Source organism: Xiphophorus hellerii, chromosome 12 (genome assembly GCF_003331165.1).
Source record: "Xiphophorus hellerii strain 12219 chromosome 12, Xiphophorus_hellerii-4.1, whole genome shotgun sequence".
Classification (NCBI taxonomy): Eukaryota; Metazoa; Chordata; class Actinopteri; order Cyprinodontiformes; family Poeciliidae; genus Xiphophorus; species Xiphophorus hellerii.
This window is the reverse complement of record NC_045683.1, coordinates 987,978-1,008,446: the sequence shown is the minus strand read 5'-3', so window position 1 is coordinate 1,008,446 and position 20,469 is coordinate 987,978. Positions and strand designations below refer to the sequence as shown.

Sequence of the window (20,469 nt, the reverse complement as noted above, 5' to 3'; positions counted from 1 at the left end):
CCCAAACTCTGCTAACTTATTTAAAGTCCCGCCTCCAGCGCGCAGTTAAAGATCCTCACGTTTCCACTGTGATTCTTGCTGTTGGCGTCTTCCTCAGGAATTCCTCCAAAAATCTTTAAAGTGGCAGCGTACCATTTATGCTGCTACATAGGGTTAGCTAAAATTTTCAACAGCACAGTAAAGGACAATAAAAGACATTATAGATAAAATATTTCCAACCGTTGTTGAATAAATAAAACTTACAGGTGAAAACACAGTTAATAGATTCAAATGAATCATTTATTTGGGCTAAAAAAACAAACCAAACAAACTAAAACAACAAAAAACATTTTTACATTCAACAAAAATGTAGATACACAAAAAGCAACGGCTAGAGCAGTGGTTCCCAAAGATCTCCTGGGCCCCCCCCCTCCCCCCCAGTGGTTCCCAAAGATCTTCTGGGCCCCTATCGATTACAATAAAATACCCCAAAAAGAAAACAATCACTTGGTCACGTCGTTCAATCAGACATAAACCTAAACACACATTTTGTTTTCAAACTCCACTGAACTTTATTTCACACTTCAGGTTGTAACAAAACAAACTATAAACCGTCTTTGCAGTGAAACACTAAATGTTTTTATTCATCCAGGCCGCTTCCTGCCCCCCTGCAATGGCACTGCGCCCCCCAGGGGGCCGCGCCCCACACTGTGGGAACCACTGGGTTAGAGTAACAAGTCAAAAATATTATATTGATTATATTTTTCTAACTTCTTTTTTTATAGAACTTCGTTTAAGAACTGATTTAGTAAAATTGTTTGTAATTGAAGGCATAAATATGATAATTTAAACTTAAATTGCAAAAGTTAAAGTGATATTAATTATATTGCTAAACCTGCCATATTATTCCTTTGGTTAAAAGTCTTTTCCCTGGTAGATGTATAAATGTTTCTTCATATTTTCTCCACTTTTAGACTTGATAAAATGAATGGTCACATCCCGCAGGTTGACCAGGTGATGGACTCTAACACTGAAGCTGCTGTTTGTCTGATTTTACCTGCTTTTACTTCCTTTCTATGTTCTGCACCTGCCATCTTTGTTCATGTGAAGAAAAGCATAATACTGACGTCATCTCCGGCATCGGCCAGTCATTTGTGGTCGTCCAGTCATAATAGAACTACGTCACACGTGACATCACCGGTCCAGGTGTGTCCTGCCTCAGGTGAACCGGGCCATCATTGCCAGGTCCGGTTCGGTTCGCTGTGGGAACCAACAAACCGTTGAGTGTCCGCCAGAGGGCGCTGCTCGCCTGAGGTTGTTTAAAACGCGACATTCAAATATCTCAGAATAAACAGGAAGAATAAAAACTAACAAATAAAACTCACTTTAATTAAAAATGAAGCTAAAATGTTATGTTTATATGTGAAGAAGAATTTATTTAGTTTTATTCTGAATCTTTTTGTTGATTCTCAGATTTTTTTTTAACGCCTGTAAAAAAATAATAATAATAATAATTTTCCTGATTAAACTTCATGTTTGAGTTGATTTCCAGCCGCTGGTTCTAGTTTTGTTTTCACCGTTTATGACGAAACGAAAGTGAAAGGAACCCGGAGCCGAACCTCCTGCTGCTGGGCTGGTTCCGTCAGTCTGACTCTGGACCTGAACCATGGAGGACTCCGAGTGTCCGGCCCTGACCGTGGAGGGCGACTGGAGCCCGGCCCAGAGTAAAACCGTCCGGAACAAACTGCAGCTTTACTTCCAGAGCAAGAAGAAGTCCAGCGGAGGAGACTGCCGGGTGGAGGTGGAGGAGGAGGCCGCCAGAGCCTCCGTCTTCTTCCGAGCGGAGGAGGGTGAGTTCCTGCGGCTCCGCAGGTTCTGGTTCTGCTCCGAACCGGGACTTAAAGGTCCAGTTTAGCCAGGGAGGAAACGTGAAACTCCTGAAGGAAAACCAGGAGCTGTTTTACTTTCTGACTGAAAGTCAGAAACTTTCCTTCAAAAATGGCGTCAAAATGTTTAAAGTTATTAATTCTGATCATAAACATCCCGACATGGCAGCCGAGCTCCCAGCATGCACCTGGGCTGCTCCTTCATCCTGGAGCAACAGGAGTCACAGTCAGCTGATCGGGTCTGACGTCATGACCTGAGGCCGGGGTTAAAGGTCAGTCTGACGTCATGACCTGAGGCCGGGGTTAAAGGTCAGGATGCTGGTTTAGTATCAAGCAGAGAACAGGTGAGTCAGCAGGTGAACCTGGAGTAAGGTTGACCGGGTCCAGCAGTGAGGACATGCAGACAGAACCAGGCTGTTACTGGGAGTTCTACTGGTTAAACTGGACTGGACTGAATTCAGGGTTTAGATAAAACCAGCTGGAAACCAGAAACGGTCAGAGTGACCTGATGTTTCGTTTGTTTGCAGTCAGAGATCAAGTCCTGGCGAAGACGGACCATGAAATCACGCTGGAGGGTAAATGTGTTCGGCTGCGGCTCGGTTCTGGACCCGCTCAGGTAAAACCTGCCGACCGGATGAAGATCTGCGTAAACCTTCTGCACAGAGCAACTTTTACAGAGTCATGGGGATAATTTGGTTATTATTATTAGGGGTCAAAGTTCAGCCAAGAAAACTTCACAGAGATTTTCTTCTCAACGTTTCACAGATTTTATTTTTATATTTTTATATTTTGACCCTCAGGATTATGAATCTGTTTCCTGAGATCATTTAGTTGTTGGTAAACATGAGTCCAGTTAAAACTTTAGTTTAACGTTTACAGCTCAGCATCATCTGCTGCTAACCTTTGACCTTTACCCTCCAGGCCTCGGTACCGTTTATCAGTCCTGATCCGATGCAGTTGAACATCAGAACCAGTGAATCTTTCCGTCTCAGTTGATTCTCTCTGTTTTCTCCACAGATCCAGACGAACAGCAGCAACAACAGCTCAGGTAAACGTCTCGGTTCTGGGTCCGGGTCCGGGTTCTGCTGCTCAACTCTGGGTTTGACCCGGTTCTGTTGAACCGGTTTTAACTCAGTGAGACTGAGAGAAACTCTTTAAAATACTTTAAAATACTCAGACATTAAGATTTAGAGGCCGAGCAAAAACAACCAACCAGAGACTGAAACGTTTCCTGAGGAACAGGAAGGAACCAGAACCAGAACCAGAAGGAACAGAACCGTGTTTCCGTCTGAAAACTGTCTGGACCCGGTTACTTTGAGAAAATGGCTGAATCTTCAGTTTGACTCAGAAATGCTGTCGGTTCATGAAGCCAACAGTAAACGAGTTCAAACAGAACTAAATAGTTTCTGTTCGAAAAGAGAAAATAACAGAACTTTTATTATCTAAATAATTATATGATTTATATCTGATTCAGATCCAGCTGCAGATTCCAAGAACCAAGAACCAGAACCAGAGGAAGGAGCTTCTGCAGCAAACCAGAGAGGTGAAAACGGATCAGAACCTTCAGACTGAAATATGAAAACGGATCAGAACCTTCAGATGTTTTTACTGCAGCGGCACAAAATATTACAGATTCTTTTTATTCTGATGTTAAATATAATTAAGACACATTTCTGCAAAATGTCACATTTCATCTCTTCCTCATGAAAAAATAAATGTTTTCTGGGTTTTTTTCCTGTCAGGTTCCGAGTCGGATCCGGTCGTTGCCGTGGTTCTGGAGAACGTCTCGGAGAACCTGAACAAAGATTATCTGCAGATGCTGGTGGAAACCATCTCTGGCCTGGATGAGAACGACTTCAGTCTGGAGATGATCTGGGAATCCAACCTGGCTGTGGTGAACTTCAGCGTTCCCACAGGTAGGAACCAGAACCGGAGCCAGAACCAGAACCGGAGCCAGAGGGGGAACCGGCTGACAGAGCCGGACTGGTTCCCTCTGCTGTTTTAAAGAATCTGCATAAATGTTGAGTCAGGAAGTGAAGCCGTCATTTTATAGATTCTTTAGATATAGAATAAAATATTTCAAGGTTTTATGTTTTGCATTTTTAATGTCAGACAAAGAAAATCTAAAATTCAGTATGTGAGAAAATTAGAAATCACATTAGATCAATAAAAATGATGTTTTAAGCACAAATATTAGAGTTCAAAGATTTTAAAGTTTCATTTCTTCATTTTCCAGTTAAACTGGGATAATAAAGAATAAAACTGCAGTTTTTATGATGATCTCTCTTCCTGTCTCCGTCTCGAACCTGTAAACTGTTCAGATGTGGAAAAGTTCATATCAGTGAGTCAGAAAAACTCCAAGGTGAAGAAACTTGGACTGACGGCTCGGCCACTAGGGGCAGCAAAGAGCGTCCGCATGGAGAGTCTTCCTCCGTCTGTCCTCAAAGGTAAACAAACTTTTCACAAATATGTTTGATTTTAATAAACACTATTACAATTTTAATATTTATGCATTTTTGTTTCATCTCTCAAGTTTTTTCATTTTGATTTTTGGAATAACGAGAGAAACTCGGGTCTCATTTTAATCTATTTAATTAATTAAACTAAATTATATGGAGAGTTTTTTTATTAAAATGATAATTTTCACTGTTTTACATGTTTAGTGTCAGATTGTTGCTTGACTTGTTCCTGACTGGTTTCCAGACATGATTGAGTTGTGGTTTGAGAAGAACTGGGAACTTCCTGAGGACGTGGTGATGATCCCAGAGGAGCAGGCGGCCATCGTCACCTTCAGGGACCCAAAAGGTTCCCCTCACCTTCTCTGGTTCTTCGTCCATAATGTCAAGCTGTGAAAAACTCTAATTGTTTATGGCGGTAATTAATAAAACTAGTCGTTTAAATCAGAGCATTTCACCACCAGTTGGACTCTCGCCGGGCCGGCGGGGTTAAACCCGATCACGGTACCGCTGAGTCTCGTTCTTATAAGAAACAGTGATGTTCTTTGGTCCGTAGTCACAGCGGACTGTGGTGCTCCGCCCTGACCGCGCCGCGCGCTGGACATGGAGCTGAAGGAAGGAGCTGCTGGTCACACGCTGAGCCGCTTTTACTGTGGAAACGGACCAAACCGCATCCTGAACCGGGCCGAACCGCTCAGGGTGAACAACCCGATTTAAAACCTAGAGCAGCCAATGGGAGCAGCAGCAGAGACCTGCAGTCAGACCCAAAGTTTGGCCAGGATTAACAGACAAGCAGCAGAAGGACTGAGTTCCTCTGGTTGCATCAAAGCAGCTTTTATTTTGAAAAACTTCCCAGATTTAGTTAAACATAATTATCTGCTAAATTCAGCCTTTACTAGTATTTTACTCTCTCTGTTCTTGGTGTCTTGCTGCAGTTGTTCAAAGCATCTGCGTTAAAGAAGACCATGTGATGCGCTCCATCCCTGTCAAGCTGTATTCGTACCACGAGTCGCTGGGAGCCGCCCTGTACGGCCCGGCCCGGCCTGCCTGGAAGATGCCCGAGCCCGTCACCCAGAAGGTTCTGCAAGTGATCTGGAAATTCCTCCTGCTCAAGAAAATGCTGAAAAACATCAACGATCAGATGCGGCCGCATTTCTGCAGCGTAGATTTGGACCAGCCCGAGGTGAAACTCAGCCCCCTGCCCAGTTTTCTGAGGCAGAAAAGTCTGACTGCGAAAGACGTAGACAACTGGGCGGAGGCGGCGAAGGACGCCTTCTGCAAACTGCTGGCCCAGTACTCGGCCTTCGAATGCAACGCGAACACAGAGGCATGGAAAGCTGCCGAGAAGGAAGTCCTCTCGGTGGTGAAGGAAGACGCCTTAGTGGAGTTCGATCCGTCCAGACAGGTTGTGACGGTCGCTGGCAGAGCCGACGATATAAAGAAAATCCGAGCTCCAGTAGAAAACATCCTTCTTAAATTAATGAGTCACATTGAACGGCAGACCAAAGGTGTGACTGAGAGCCTGGACTTTTCTCCTGCCTATTTCCACATCCTGACGGAGGAAGGGCTGCAGAAAGCTGCCTCTGACGTTTCTCCTGAGCTGAAACTCTCGTTCTACGAAGCCACTGGGAGGTTGACCATTACGGGACTCCCTGCTGAGGTTTACCAGATCAAATCCTGGATCTTAGAGAAAAATCTGAACATGAAGAAGAAACATCTAAATGTCCCTCCAGGCCTTCTGGATTACCTCCAGCAGGTGGATTCCATGGACATGTCAAAGAGCCTGTTCACGTCGCAAGGCATCGGCGCCATCTACTGCACCGAAACCAGAGGCGTCTTCTTACTGGGGAGCTCTGACAGAGCCCTGGCCGACGCTGAGAGTAAGATGAAGAAAGATTTGTTGGTGCAGAATCTGGACGTGAAAGATCAGGAAGTTTTGAACCGTCAGAACTGGAAAGAACTGAAAGGAGAACTGTTGGACACCTACAACTCCTCCAACAACAAAACGGTCATCATTGTGATCCACCCAGAGAGAAGAGACAAAGTAACGGTGGCCGGCTTTAGCAATCCTGTCAAAGAGGTGAGCGTCAGTCTGAGGGACTTCATTCAGAACTACTCACAGGTCCAGGAGGCCCTTCGGGTCGAGTCCTGTGCCGTCGCTCAGTTCATTCAGAAGAACAGACGTGACGTTTGGTCGAGAATCGCCAGCGACAACAAGGTGTCTGTGACCTTTGACCCAGAAAGACCAAAGATCGTCATCAGTGGGGCTCGTCTTCTTGCCCACAAAGCGAGATCCGTCCTTCAACAACTGGCTGCTGATCTCTTTGCTGACACCTTAACTGTGGACAAACCTGGAGCAAAGAAGTACTTCCTGTCCCAAGGAAGCATATTCCTGTCTCCAGTGATGTCAGAGTTCAGCTGTGTGGTGATGCTGCAGCCAGAGATCCAAGATGATGAAGAGGAGGAGGAGGAAGGGAGCGTTGAAGACGAGTGTTACTGCAAGGTGCGCACGGCCGGCGGAGTTCTGGTCTCTGTCAGCAGGGCGGATATCTGCAGCTTTAAGGTCGACGCTGTGGTCAACGCAGCCAACGAAGACCTGCAGCACATCGGCGGTTTGGCGTTGGCGCTGCTGAAAGCTGCCGGACCAAACCTGCAGAAGATCAGCAACGACCTTGTGGCCAAAGACGGGAAGCTCCGCCCAGGAGACGCCGTCGTGACGGATGGATGCAGTCTGCCCTGCAGATACGTCGTGCATGCAGTCGGTCCGCGCTACTCTGACTCTGACAAGAAGACGTCAGTGTTTCGTCTGAAATGTGCAGTTAGAGAGAGCCTGAGACAAGCTGAGCTGGCCAGCTGCTCCACCGTGGCGATGCCAGCAATCAGCTCTGGTGTGTTCGGTTTTCCGGTGGAGCTCTGCACCGAGACCATCGCCCGGGGCGTGCGGGAATACTGCGACAATCCCAGCGGTCCGGGATCCTTAACCGAGGTTCACCTGGTGGACAACAACGACGCCACCGTCAGGGTGATGGCAGCGGCCGTCAGCAGGGAGTTCAGCGACCTGGAGCCCGTCATGACGGTTCCACAGCACGCCGCCGGGAAGCACAAGGGAGCCGCAGGGTGAGTTTAATCAGAACCAAGGTCACAACAGACAGGTTCACTTCCTGGTCATATGAAAGCTGAGTTTGTTGAAAACAACCAACAGCTGACAAATTATCACAAAGGTTGTTTATGTAAAAATAATTTATATTGTGAGTTAAGAGCAGAAGTAAAATCTGGAGCTTTGAGGAACTTCATCCGATTCTGATTTTAAAATAGTTTCCACTGTTTCGGGTTTTTAGCTTCGTGTTGCTTTAGCCTTTCTAAATGTTTTACAAGACAAGAGACTGAACCACACATCAGTGTGAATGTGTTAATTTTTGTGACTGGATGAATGTGGCTCTACTGTTAGAATTCAGTTCTGATGTCATCGCCACCTGCTGGCTCCTGGTAGGTATCACATCAGTGTTGAACCCAGTGAGCTTCAGATTCACTGAGAAATGAAACTCAGCGACTTTCTCAGGAAACCAAACCGAAGTTTAGGCCTGGAGGAACGTTGTTAAACCTCCAAAGTTATAAATAGAGGTCAGCTGATCAGGAGGGCAAAGGTCATCGCTGCAGTTTTTATTGCAGCTCTAATCAGACAGAAACCAGGCAGAGGAACGATATGGACCCGGAGTCAGGAACCAGGTTCTGTTCACAAACAGGAAGTTTGACTTGAGTTTCACCGTTAAAATGATGGAGGAGGATTTACTGAGCCGGAGAAATGAAACATTTCTGTACCTGGAGAACCTCAGGAGAACCCAGAGAACCTCTGGAGAACCTCAGGAGAACCCAGAGAACCTCAGGAGAACTGCTGGAGAACCCAGAGAACCTCTGGAGAACCCAGAACCTTTTTACTGCCAGGCAGATTCTAACAGCAGGAGAACGTCTTCCTTTGAGTTTAAGGTTTCCTTAAATTTTGCTCCTTTAACTTAATTTCTGGTTTTGTTTGCAGTTCTAGTAAAAACTAAAACCACTGAATGTTTGGATTCTCATCTTCAGGCCAAACTGAACCAAAGTATCAAATATTTTACTGGGAGCCAAAAATCTGAAAATCTGGATGTTTATGATTTAAACCAGGGTGTCCAACGTGTGGCCCGGGGGCCGAGTGTGGCCCTTGGACTGTTTTGTGGCCCTTGGACTGTTTTGTGGCCCTTGAACTGTTTTGTGGCCCTTGAACTGTTTTGTGGCCCTTGGACTGTTTGTGGCCCTTGGACTGTTTTGTGGCCCTTGGACTGTTTTGTGGCCCTTGGACTGTTTGTGGCCCTTGGACTGTTTTGTGGCCCTTGGACTGTTTTGTGGCCCTTGAACTGTTTTGTGGCCCTTGGACTGTTTGTGGCCCTTGGACTGTTTTGTGGCCCTTGGACTGTTTGTGGCCCTTGGACTGTTTTGTGGCCCTTGGACTGTTTTGTGGCCCTTGGACTGTTTGTGGCCCTTGGACTGTTTTGTGGCCCCCAGCTGCAGATCAAACTGATACAAATTAGTTTCAATGGAAAATGTTAAGTATGAAACAAAGTATCATATTTTTATAACCAAGTTCTCATAATAATTAGAGACTTTTACTGAAAAACCAACTTTTAATTTATGAAACTTTTATAAATATAGTAAACATTTTGAAAGTTAGTGGACTGATGTTATAACTAATAAATTTGTTCAAAACAGTTTGAAAACTAACATGAAACTCTTTTAATACAGCAAAAACATTTCTACATTTGGAATCTATGATGGAAATAATAACTAAAAATAATAATAATAATAAAAAATCAAAGTGAAATCAGATGACTATTTACCTGATTTTTGTTGTTTTATTTTCCCGGCCTGTGAATCTGATGGCTGATTTCTGTGACTAAAACTTTGGACTGATCTAAACTAGAACCAGAGAAACCCAGAGATCGGACCCAGAATGACCTCTGCTGTTTCCACAGCGGACAGCAGAGAGGACGAGGAAGAGGCTCCTGGTCTGGAGGAGGAAGAGGAGGGAGAGGAGGAGGGAGAGGAAGAGGAGCAGAAGGAGGAAGAGGGAGAGGAAGAGCAGGGGGTTACCAGGACGACCATCAGCCTAACCGAGGCGGTTTGAGCCCCAGAGGGCAGAGCAGACGTGGAGAGCAGGGAGGGTAAGTCCAGGTTCAGGTTTGTTTTTACCTTAATGAACATTTACATGTAAATACATGAGATCATATCTGATCTGTTCTAGATCTGCAGACACCAGATTTCTCTTATTGACGTGAAACTAAAAGCTCAGAGTTTTGTTCTGATTTCAGGTCTGGGAGTTTGGAGCAGATCACAGCTGCAGGTCTGAGGATCACTCTCTGCAGAGGAAACATTCAGGACCAGCAGGTCCGTTTCTCAGGAACATCTGGAAATTAATCAGCAAATTAATTATTAAGGATTTATTGATGTAAAACAAACTAAGTTTTCCTGCTGAAAAGTTACTTTAAAGTTAATTTAGTCTTATTTTGAGCGAACTGAGAGATAAGATATTTCACTAGGAACTGGATCAGACTTTGTGTTTTTGCAGCGTTCAGATCTTCAGATTTATTTACGTCTTAATAAATATTTGACATAAAGTATCAGAAACACTGAGGAGGAAATACTAATTATGCTGCTTAAGTTTAATACAGAGACAAAATGTCATAAATTATAGAAATTTGATCCTCAGTTTTACTTTCCACCATTTTCTTTCACTGCTTCCTTTTCTGTGCAGCAGCGCCCCCTGCAGCTCAGACATGAACATTTCATGGGATTGCTGTTCACATTTAAAATGCAGACTCTTCTTTACAAGCTGAATCTTTTTTCTCATCTCGTTTTAAAGCTGAACTGAAGGTTGCTGGTTAGATTCCTGCACAAAGCCTCCAGTTTTCAGCCTTTTTAGTGAATTTATTTTCAGATTTATTACGTTTTGATGTCAGTTTGGTGCTGAAGTAACAGCCAGGGTTCAGTGTTTGCTGGGTTTAGTGGAAGTTGCTCGGCTGTAGTTAGAGCTGTTCTGATCTCGGTCCGCAGACGGACGGCATCGTGAACACGGTGGCAGAGAACATGAACCTGAGCCAGGGCGCCGTGTCGTCGGCCATCTTGGAGGCGGCGGGGGAGAACCTGCAGCTGGCCGTCCTGACTGAGGCCGGCGTGTCGGCGCTGCAGTTCGGAGACGTGGTCGTCACTGACGCTTACAACCTGAGGTGTCAGAAAGTCTTCCATGCTGTTTGCCCAAACTGGGACAACGGCGGCGGTGAGGCGGAGAAGGTCAGAGGTCATTCAGGTCGTTTTATTTCCGGGCCTCTAGAGACACAGCATGGATGATTTCACAGAAAGTCCATGCAGAGTTTGTTTAGCTGAATATTTCATTAAGTCTTGATTATTGTCCCCACAGCAGAACATCAGGTGTTTCTGTCTCCTTTATGAAAGTAAAATCTTCTCTGACTGCTTTGATCAGGGGTTAGCAGACGTCATCACTTCCTGTCTGAAGGAGGCTGAGAAGCTGCAGCTGACCTCTCTGTCCTTCCCGGCCATCGGAACCGGGAACCTGAGCTTCCCCAGGCCGGTGGTGGCCAGAGTTCTGCTGAGGCAGATCCACCAGTTCAGCCGGCGGGTCTCGCCCCGCCACCTGAAGGAAGTGGTCATCGTGGTTCACCACAGCGACCGCCAAACCACCGAGGTCAGACGACCTTCCTGCTGCGCTGCTGTAGGAAAAAGTGCTGCAAAAACCCAACATGTGCTTTTTTTCAGTGTTTCACCAGAGAGTTCAGCGGACAGACGGGGAGCGTCCAGCATGGAGGAGCCGGTTCTGACGGGAACTGGTCTGCCGCTCAGACGCTGCTCAGCCGGCCACAGCAGACCTCCAGTAGGAAAAACTTTACAGCTTTTTGTCTTCAGACTTTGCTTATTATGGGCTGGACTGCAGCTGCACACAGATGGGGACGAATGAAGGAAATCCCTGGTTTCACACAGAACGTGCTCTAAATGATGAAAACATAAAACAATAAACTAAAACGTCATATTGGCAATGGATGCTAAACCTGAGGACGGTTCACTTATTGTTAATCAAAAGCGACGCTAGAGAAATAGATTTTTATCTGAGATTTAAAGGAAGTTTGTTTCAGATTAGAAGATCATAAAATCTAAACCAGAACCAGAACCAGAACCAGGAGGCCTGCAGGTTGATCCAGCAGCAGCAGATCTTTAATCCATTCAGTGATTTATAAACTACCAGCAGCTTAAAGTCTCTCAGTGAAGGACTGTAGATCTGGGTGGTGTAGATCTGGGTGGTGTCTCTATGTTCCTGGTTCTGGATCAGCTCTCCAGGTTGTTTAGAGACCAGGATATGGACCCAACCAGAACCTTCAGCTGCTGTTTGCTGGAACATTTACCTCCAATAAAAACATTTAAATCCTGAATCGGTTCTTTGTCTCCGTTTGTCTCAGCGTCCTTCAGCTCCGTCTCGTCCCCGTCCCTCGGCGTCTACCGGATGCAGATGGGTCAGCTCGCCCTGGAGGTGTCGTCAGGAGACATCACCAAGGAGACCTGTGATGTCATCGTCAACTCATCCAATCAGAACTTCAACCTTCAAGCAGGTGATGGATGGTTGCTGGTCGTCTTCCTCTCCTCTGTTTAAAGCAGAACATCAATGTTTGTTTGTTCATTTGAGGATGATTTAATTAGAATTACATTTTTAAAGGTTCTTTTTAAAAGTTAGATGATCAAGAATCAATGTAATGCAGAAGGCAACATATTCCAGAAATAAGTTGCTCTGTATGCAGTTGTTTTATTGTTAGATTGACTGAGTTCTGATATAAAAGTGATAATTAAGGTTCTTAATAAAAACATGCCTGTTGTAACAACTGGGGGAAAAAGCTGAACGGTTTATGTTTAGTTAATTAATTTTCCATCCGTTTCACTTCATGATTCTGTCAATCTGACATCCGGTGGCAACAAAATGTTTCTGTTGCAGGCAAAGCGACTCTCAGTTCGGCTCTCATCAGCTTCGCTCACATTGTTGACCTCAACTTGACCTTTAATGAGGAAGTGAAAGTTTTTAACTTGATTTTCAGATTTATTTTTAGTGTAGCATGAATATAAATGATGGGATAAATGGATGAATTCTTTATGATGGTGTTATTAAAACATAAACATGAACAAAGAGGACAGTAAAGGACAACACAGCCTGCAGGCAGACAGCAGGCTGCTAATATATTACAAACTTTATTTATATAAAAAGAATCTATGGGTAGGAACTAGTTCCTGTTTGGAGATGGTGAAGTGGTGAACTCTGAACATGAACTCTGTGAAATGAACCCAGATCCAGTTCTTTTAATGGATGAAGGTTTATGGGTCTGGTTTCATTTCTGCTGAAATCTCTCTGCTCTCTTCTTATCTGGTTAAAGTTCAGATCATCTTTATTATCCCAGTTCAGTCAGTTAATCCTGTCAGTGGTAAACAGACACCTGTCTGTGTTTCCAGGCTTTCTGCCAGACCTAGTTTCTGTTTCTGCGAAGTTTTAAAGCGACTGATGGATCTGGTTTAGTTGAGGTTGGTCGCTCAACTCCAACTGAGAAAAACTGAAAATGTAAAAAATCCCATCACAAGGAAAAAAGGAAAGATCTGGAAAACGGGAAGTGATGGAAAAATGAAGTTGATTGGATAACACCAGGATGAAACTCAGCAGCAGAACTTTGACTGATTCAGTGTTTTCTTGATTTTTCAGGAGTTTCCAAGGCGATCTTGGACAACGCCGGTCCAAGGGTTCTGTTGGAGTGTGCACAGATCGGTGTGTTTCTCATTTTTAGTTATTTTAAAAACATTTTTATTGTTTTGTGTCATTTTGAGAACAACCTGTAACAGTACTTAGAGATGAAATCTTTTAGTGTTTAAAAAAGAGGTAAAATCAACTTTTTAGGTTTCATTTTCCATTTCAGATGAGTTGCATTTATTTATGTTTATTTAATTCATTTATTCAATTTAACACAAATTATGTTTCCAAAATTAGAAGCTGGAAGGTTAAGGTTTAATATTCTGAAATAAATTTAACTTTCTGAAAATAAGATTTACTTAAATGCATAAAAAATTGCTCTCAATTTATTTATTTATGTTGGCCCAAACTTTAAAAGTAAAGAAAAAAATATTTAGGTCACTGATGAACAGTGGATTTTACCTCAGCTCTTTTTTTAAAAACTTTCCTTCATCTGTGTGTGAAGATGGTTTGACAAACATTTAGCTTAATTTAACAATTTATTTTAAAAAAAAATTAAAGTAGCCGCGTATTGGCTGTCAGAGATGTATGTAAAATCTTTCCAAACTGTGTGAATGAACATGTTTCCTCCCTGCAGTGAATTCTCCGGGCTACATGCCTCGTTCCATGATCATGACCTCCGGCGGTCAGCTTCCCTGCAGCAACATCATCCACATCGTCGGCCAGAACGACGCTACTAAGATCAAGGAAATGGTGCAGGGAGTCCTGAAGGTCTGCGAGGAGAACAAGTTCAGATCGGTCGCCTTCCCAGCTCTGGGAACAGGTCTGTGCTGGGAGCAAAAGACAATAAACATACAAAACTAGTGATATGTATCTATATATTTAAGCAGTTTTGATTAATATGTTTTCCTTCTGATTGTCTTTGGCTTTTCACCACCAGATTCAGATTATTTTGCTGCCATTTTTCCAACTTAGCTGCATAAAAACTAGCTTGGTGTAAAACTGCATCAACTCTTTGAATGGTAGAGTCTTAGCAAACCAGATATTTTAGCACACAACCTGTGTTGTTTTTGTTTAACCATAAACCCAGATTTGTGGGTTTATGAGGAAAAAAGTTCCCCATCAGAGTCCTACATATATAAATATATAAATGAACTCAGTGTTATTCTCCCGGACGAGCCCCCAAAAATCCAGCTGAGGCCGATGTTTTAGAGTGAAGTGTAACCTATTTGACCCTCTTACTGCTACATCTTATTTTTTAAATTAATATAACAGCACAGAGGAAACAAAATCACCAAAGTCATTTGCAAATTGTGATGCTCCTGCCACTTTTAATTCAGCATAGTTTTATTATAAATACCAAACTTTACCGGTAACAGAACTGCTTCTGGTAAAGAACTGCTTCTGGTAAAGCAGTTCTTTACCAGAAGCAGTTCTTTACCAAAAGCAGTTCTTTACCAAAAGCAGTTCTTTACCAGAACTGCTTCGCAGCGACCAGATGTAGGATCGACTCAGAGTCATGAAGTGTTTGGTAATGACTGAAACAGATAGAAAATAAGTTTACACTTATATTAAATATTCAGGATAGAAGATAATAGTGTCATATAATATAGATAGATAATTATATCTAGTAATAATAGTCAATAATTATATACACTGTATTTAAATATATTTTAAATATTATTAACATATGAGAATAAACAAAACATAACATTCAATACTAATTTTGAACAAGTTCAGAATTCAAGTCTGTAGTTTAAGCTCCAGTAAGGCTCTTACTGGAAACCATTCCAAAATGTCCAAATGGGAAAACTGGGATTCTTCTTTGACTATGAGACTCAGAAACAAACAGTCACTGATGTCCTTCAGTGCGGTTTGTAGGCAGATTAACATCAGTTGAAGAAAGCTGTTGACCTAAAAGGTCAAAAACATCTATTAATTACACATCCAAATCAATAAAATTAGCTTTAGCTTAAATGGTTTGTAACCATTACAGTAAAACATTTATTCAATAAATGCTTTATTTCATAACATTTGACTTCATAATTCAATTAAGGCACACACACTGCATTCCTCACAGGACTTCAATTATTATACACACTGTATTGAAATATATTAAATATTTGTTTTTGGCTCTAAAATAAAAACTCAAACAGGTTTTATTTTCTCTGTTAAGGTGTGGATATAAAGCAATAAACCATTTGAATGGAGACATTCAAACTCTGTACAAGTTTTGCTACATCATAGTTGTTGCTTCCTCCTTTGTACATTGTTGAGCAACTTGTTTCAGTTTTCATCCTCATCTTCATTGTTTGGTTGGTCCTGGCGTCCTCTCCAGGTCAGGGCGGTGTCAGTCCATCGGCGGTGGCCGACGCCATGGTCGGTGCAGTGGTAGACTTTGTGAGGAAGAAGCACCCAAAGTTTGTTTGCAGCGTGAAGATCCTAATCTTTCAGACAGCCATGATCGCCGAATTTCACAACAGCATGAAAAAGAGGCAAGGAGAAGAAGTGGCGGAGAAGAGCGTCTTTAACAAATTCATAGGTATCATCCTGCTTTGTTTTATGTGGAAACATATTTACATTATCCAGAGATCATTTGTGAATAATTCTGTGAAATCTGTGAATAGAGAGAAAGTTTCTGGGATCTAAACTAGTTACAGCATGCCTCTAAATGTTTCTGGTTCCTGAGCTTACAGACTAGCAGGTTGGTGTTAAATTAGTTTATGTACTTCAATTAATCTAATTAAATATCTGAACGTCATGTGAGGAAAATAATTTTTCATTTGTGGATGAGGAATAATAATAGCCAACCATAAAATGTCACTTAATCTTATGCAAGCTTTAGATTTCTACAGACATACAGCACAAGGTGGAGGAAAGCCTAAATATTATAAATCTGCAGAAACATTTGAAATAATGTCCAAACATTTATACTTTGGCTGTTAAGCAGAAACAGTCAAATTTAGTGCAGTCATTTCACATGATGAAAATATTTCCTGACCTGATTTCAGATTCAGTTTCTTCATTTTTTGGACTTGGAGCGGAGCAGCAAAGCACTACTGACTTTTATCTGGAGCGGCAGGAGTTTGATCCCGCTGTGTTTCAGCTGTGTGCCGACAACCAAAGGGTTCGTATGAGAATCTCTGTGACTAACAGGAAGTTCTTTAGTCCCTGCAGCAGTTCATGACATCGTCATCATGTGCTGTGCTAAGAACAAACGAGTTACCTTGCTATCAGCCGGAAGGAGACCAAAACCAATCCTCCACTCTTGATCTTCACGGGTTTTCTGGTTTTTCTTTCCACCACAGAATCTGAGCACGGCTAAGAAGAGGATCAGTGAGCTCATTCTGAACGAGCAGGCCCAGAGAACCATCAGGGACCAGTACATTAACCAGTTCACTCAGGCTGACATGGACGAGCTGAAGGCCCTGCAGAGGAATCTGACGGTGAGCATCCAGCTGGACAGAGGTCAGGAAGACCAGGAGCCCCGGATCCACCTGGAAGGTTTGACCAGAGACGTCCTGACGGCCGAGTCAGACATCAGGTCAGCAAACGGACGATATGCTCCTTAAAGGTACACACTCATTAAATTACTCTGAAGTGTTTTTTCATCTTTTCGATGCTCCTTAGGAACATCATCCGGAAAGTGGAGAGAAGTGAGAATCTGAAGAACAAAGCCATGATGGTGAGAAAACAGGTGGAATGGAAGTTCCAGCACCAGGATGGATCAATGGTGTCCCTTGACATCCTCACCAACCTCCAGCTTGAAGAAGCTTTTGAGAAAAGTCAAAGTGTGAAGATCAAAATCAAAAACGAAACCTTCAACGCTGATCCAGTTCTTAGACGGGCCGTTTCCACTAATGGACGGAAGCAGATAGAGCTGATGAGAAATGACTTGAGAAGTGAGTGAATCTGTTCATCCAACCATGATCAGACACGTTTCCGAAACCTACCAGGCTCTAAAACGTTCAAACATTTCACACAAAGCTTTCCCACATGAGTTCAAACCTCTTCTTCTCGTAGCCCCTGACAATCCGCTGCCTCAACACTGGGATGACATGAAGGGCAGCATCCTGAAGCAGGTTCCCCTGACCGCTGGGTCCCAGGAATACAACGACGTGTTGGCAGACGTTACAAAAAATGGACTTTCCCTGAACATCATCCAGGTAAGTTTGTCTTCAGAACATGCAAAGAATGACCTTTGACCTTCTGGACCTCCAGAATGCAGCCCTGAAAGCAGAATAAGAAAAAGCAAAATGCAGCTCAAACAAACCAGTGAAATCAAATAAGAAGAAAACTCAGAAAACAGGAGATGATGAGGATCAATGAACAAAACACACATAATAGATTTTATTGTTTATCTCGCAATTTAGTGATATTTAAATGAACTGATTAAAACTGTATAAAACCTTTAAGTTTACCTTTAGCATTTACTTTTGTTAACAACACCTTACTTAACAATAGGTCAGACTTTGAATAACTCTTAATAAAAGGAAAAGGAAGTTATTTACAAAGTTAGTAATTAAGATCAACAGCACCAAGTCTGGGCTCATGAAAACCATGAGATCACTCATAGAATGATGAGTAGTAATATCATGACTCAGTAACACCACCAGCAGGTCAGCCAGCCTCCAAGAAGCTCAGACCATGTAGTCACTGTAGGGTTCACAGTTAATGTCATTAGTTTTATGAGTCAATCTAAATAATGCCAGATGATGTCATATCTCCTGCTGTCCATATGCAGTCAGTCAGTCAGGTTTATTTGTACATCACATTTCAGCAACAAGGCAGTTCAAAGTGCTTTACATTATAAAAACAAAAAATACAAAGTCATAGAAGACACCAGACACTCAACAATTGAGAAAAACAGAAAATATTGTCACGTGCCATCAATCCGCTCCTCTACTCTCTGATGAGATGCCAAACTTGACAAAATTGACAGTGAACTAGACAATCAGAAACAATGTTTCAGTTGTTTTCTCCTAAATTAGTTTGTCTCTGACATAAAGCTTTATTGGAGTTACTGAGAATGAGGCAGATCTCCGGTACTCAGTGAGTTGTGTGGTGGAGAACGAAGGAAGATGTGACGGTGTGGCCATGGTAGCATTTGATTTGACAATGCAGTTGTTTGTTTTTGGTGTGTGGCGGACCAAACATGGAGCTGCAGTCTGATGTTTCTTCCTCTTGGGATGGCTGAGGAAGAAAAAGGGGAAACCAGTGAGCACTTGGTTAAAAGACCTAGCATAAAGGCAGTGTGTCTGGAGCTGCAGCGTCCAGTGTCTGGACGCTGCAGCTGCTGAAGCTGAAGCAGCAGTGTGGCTTCAGCCACAGGATCGGAGACGGTGTCTCTTTTTGTATAATTCAAAGTTTTTTTATAGAACTATAAATAGGTCAGTGTTGAGGCTCATTCTTCAGCTGGATCATAGTAACTGGATACCCAGATGATGGACTGAATATATACTGTACTCTGACTTCAGTTTATTGTGATGATGTCCTTCCAATGCAGCAACAACCATGGATAGAGAGCAACTTTCTTTAAGAACAGGGTTTTTGTTAAAAGCATGATGTGGTGAAACTAATTTCTCCTAGAACCGAATGAGGTGCATTCTGGGTTTCAAAGTTTTCATATCTAGATTTCAGAGTTTTCAGTGTGTAGTTCAGCCTCTCATGGCTGAAGGCTAACATGAACATAACCTCACCCTAATGAGAGATTAATACCCACTGATCTAGGATTTGATCATGATCATGATCATGATCATGTGGTTTAAACTGTCGGCAGATCGAGCGGATCCAAAATACGACGCTGTGGCAGAGCTACCAGCTCCTGAAGAAGCAGATGGAGGTAAAGAACAAGCACACCAACAATGAAAAGCTGCTGTATCACGGCACCGGGGCCAACTCCATCGACCTCATCAACTCTAAGGGCTTCAACCGGAGCTACGCAGGAATGCATGGTAAACATCGCCACACTCGACAGTCCAGGATGAAAACGTGAAAACAGAAATGTTGAATAATTTTAGACTCTGATTGGTTCTTTAGAGCTCTGTCGATCAAAACAAGTGTCGACATCGCATCCTTTCTTTAAGTTGTACCTCAGGGTGTCATGTTTTGTAATGGTGAAGGTGGTGAGGCAGATGCAGTGGACCCAGGTGTAGATTGAAATAATGATTTAATGATAAATAAGGCACACAATCCAGGCAGCACAAGTGAGCAGAAGGCTAAGAGCTCAGAACTGGTAGCAACTGGACTAGACAATGACAACTGGCAGAATAAACAAGACAAGGCGACAGAACAGGTGAGACGAGAACACAAGGAAACGAGAGACACAGGTGGGTTTAAATACACAGTGAGACAATCGGAAGAAATAAAGAACAGGTGTAACCAATCAAGAGGGAGACAGGACAACATGGCGACTCAATAGACAGAGAAACCAAAATAAACACACAGAAAAAACCAAATCCTCACTCAGGGTTCTGTACTTGTGACCCTTTTCTTTACGCCATCGTGTAACTCTCTTATCTCTTAGTATAGTTTGCTTTATTTGTGCTACCTGAGCTAGTTTAGCTTTAACTTCTCTAACAATCACTGTTCTCAAGTGTTATCTTTTACTTGTTGCCTTTCAGAGATCAATTAATATATTTTAAGCTCTAAAGATCTTAACATTTGACCATCCATGACTCGTACCGTTTTATTTCCTGCAGGTGCCATGTACGGTAATGGCTCTTACTTTGCTGTGGACCCTGCGTATTCAGCCAGGGGTTACTCTCAACCAGACAATACAGGTCACAAGCGCATGTACCAGGCCCGGGTTCTGGTTGGAGACTACATCCGGGGAACATCTGGCATGATTGCACCCCCCGCCAAATCTGGCAATGCTGCAGACCTGTATGACAGCGTCACTGACAAACCTAATAATCCATCCATGTTTATTGTTTTCCATGACATTCAGGCATATCCAGAATACCTTATCACATTCACTTAACGTTTTAGCTCTTTTGCAAATATTCTGATCAAATTAACCTGTCTGACTAAAACTCTTCTACTGTAGATCAAAACCACTGGAACCTGTTGCTATAAATTACTGAAGGAGTGGTGTAATTTTCTTCAACTCAAAATAAAGATAGAAATTTTTCATTCTTGGATACATTTTCAATGTGTTTTTTTGCATAAAAAAATCAAGTTCATCCTCTATAAAAGCAGAAAATTGTGTGTTAGATGGCAGAAAGATGCCAGCAGTGGTTCTTTTTGGTTACAAGAGTCATTTCATCTATCATCCTATCTGAAGTCCTTCATTCTCCAGAGAGGAAAACATCGACCAATCTTCTCAAGGTTAGAGCATGAAGCTCAGAGAAATGACAACACACCTAAAAGTTAGCAGGTCAAAGGT

At 42.8% G+C, this 20,469-nt stretch overlaps 1 protein-coding gene across 1 annotated transcript; it reads left to right on the top strand.

Annotated features, from left to right (window-relative positions):
* The first annotated feature begins 1,593 nt into the window (after nucleotides 1–1,593).
* LOC116729183 (protein mono-ADP-ribosyltransferase PARP14-like) lies at nucleotides 1,594–20,224 on the top strand. The gene is made up of 23 exons (XM_032577551.1): nucleotides 1,594–1,829; nucleotides 2,393–2,481; nucleotides 2,883–2,913; nucleotides 3,340–3,408; nucleotides 3,608–3,781; nucleotides 4,187–4,312; nucleotides 4,569–4,670; nucleotides 5,257–7,438; nucleotides 9,325–9,513; nucleotides 9,661–9,736; nucleotides 10,403–10,639; nucleotides 10,830–11,051; nucleotides 11,123–11,237; nucleotides 11,818–11,967; nucleotides 13,098–13,160; nucleotides 13,720–13,905; nucleotides 15,421–15,624; nucleotides 16,094–16,209; nucleotides 16,391–16,626; nucleotides 16,713–16,984; nucleotides 17,106–17,248; nucleotides 18,862–19,036; nucleotides 19,784–20,224. Exons 1-23 carry the CDS (start codon nucleotides 1,646–1,648, stop codon nucleotides 20,062–20,064), a joined length of 5,622 nt encoding a protein of 1,873 aa, XP_032433442.1. The 5' UTR covers nucleotides 1,594–1,645; the 3' UTR covers nucleotides 20,065–20,224.
* Nucleotides 20,225–20,469: the final 245 nt, after the last annotated feature.

What these genes read in the sequence shown, in the direction of transcription:
- LOC116729183 (XM_032577551.1), top strand. Translation starts at nt 1,646, where the DNA reads ATGGAGGACTCCGAGTGTCCGGCCCTGACCGTGGAGGGCGACTGGAGC. An exon ending in GCGGCGGTGAGGCGGAGAAG is followed by an intron (nt 10,640 to 10,829) that starts GTCAGAGGTCAT and finishes TGCTTTGATCAG; the next exon opens with GGGTTAGCAGACGTCATCAC. An exon ending in GTTGGAGTGTGCACAGATCG is followed by an intron (nt 13,161 to 13,719) that starts GTGTGTTTCTCA and finishes TCCTCCCTGCAG; the next exon opens with TGAATTCTCCGGGCTACATG.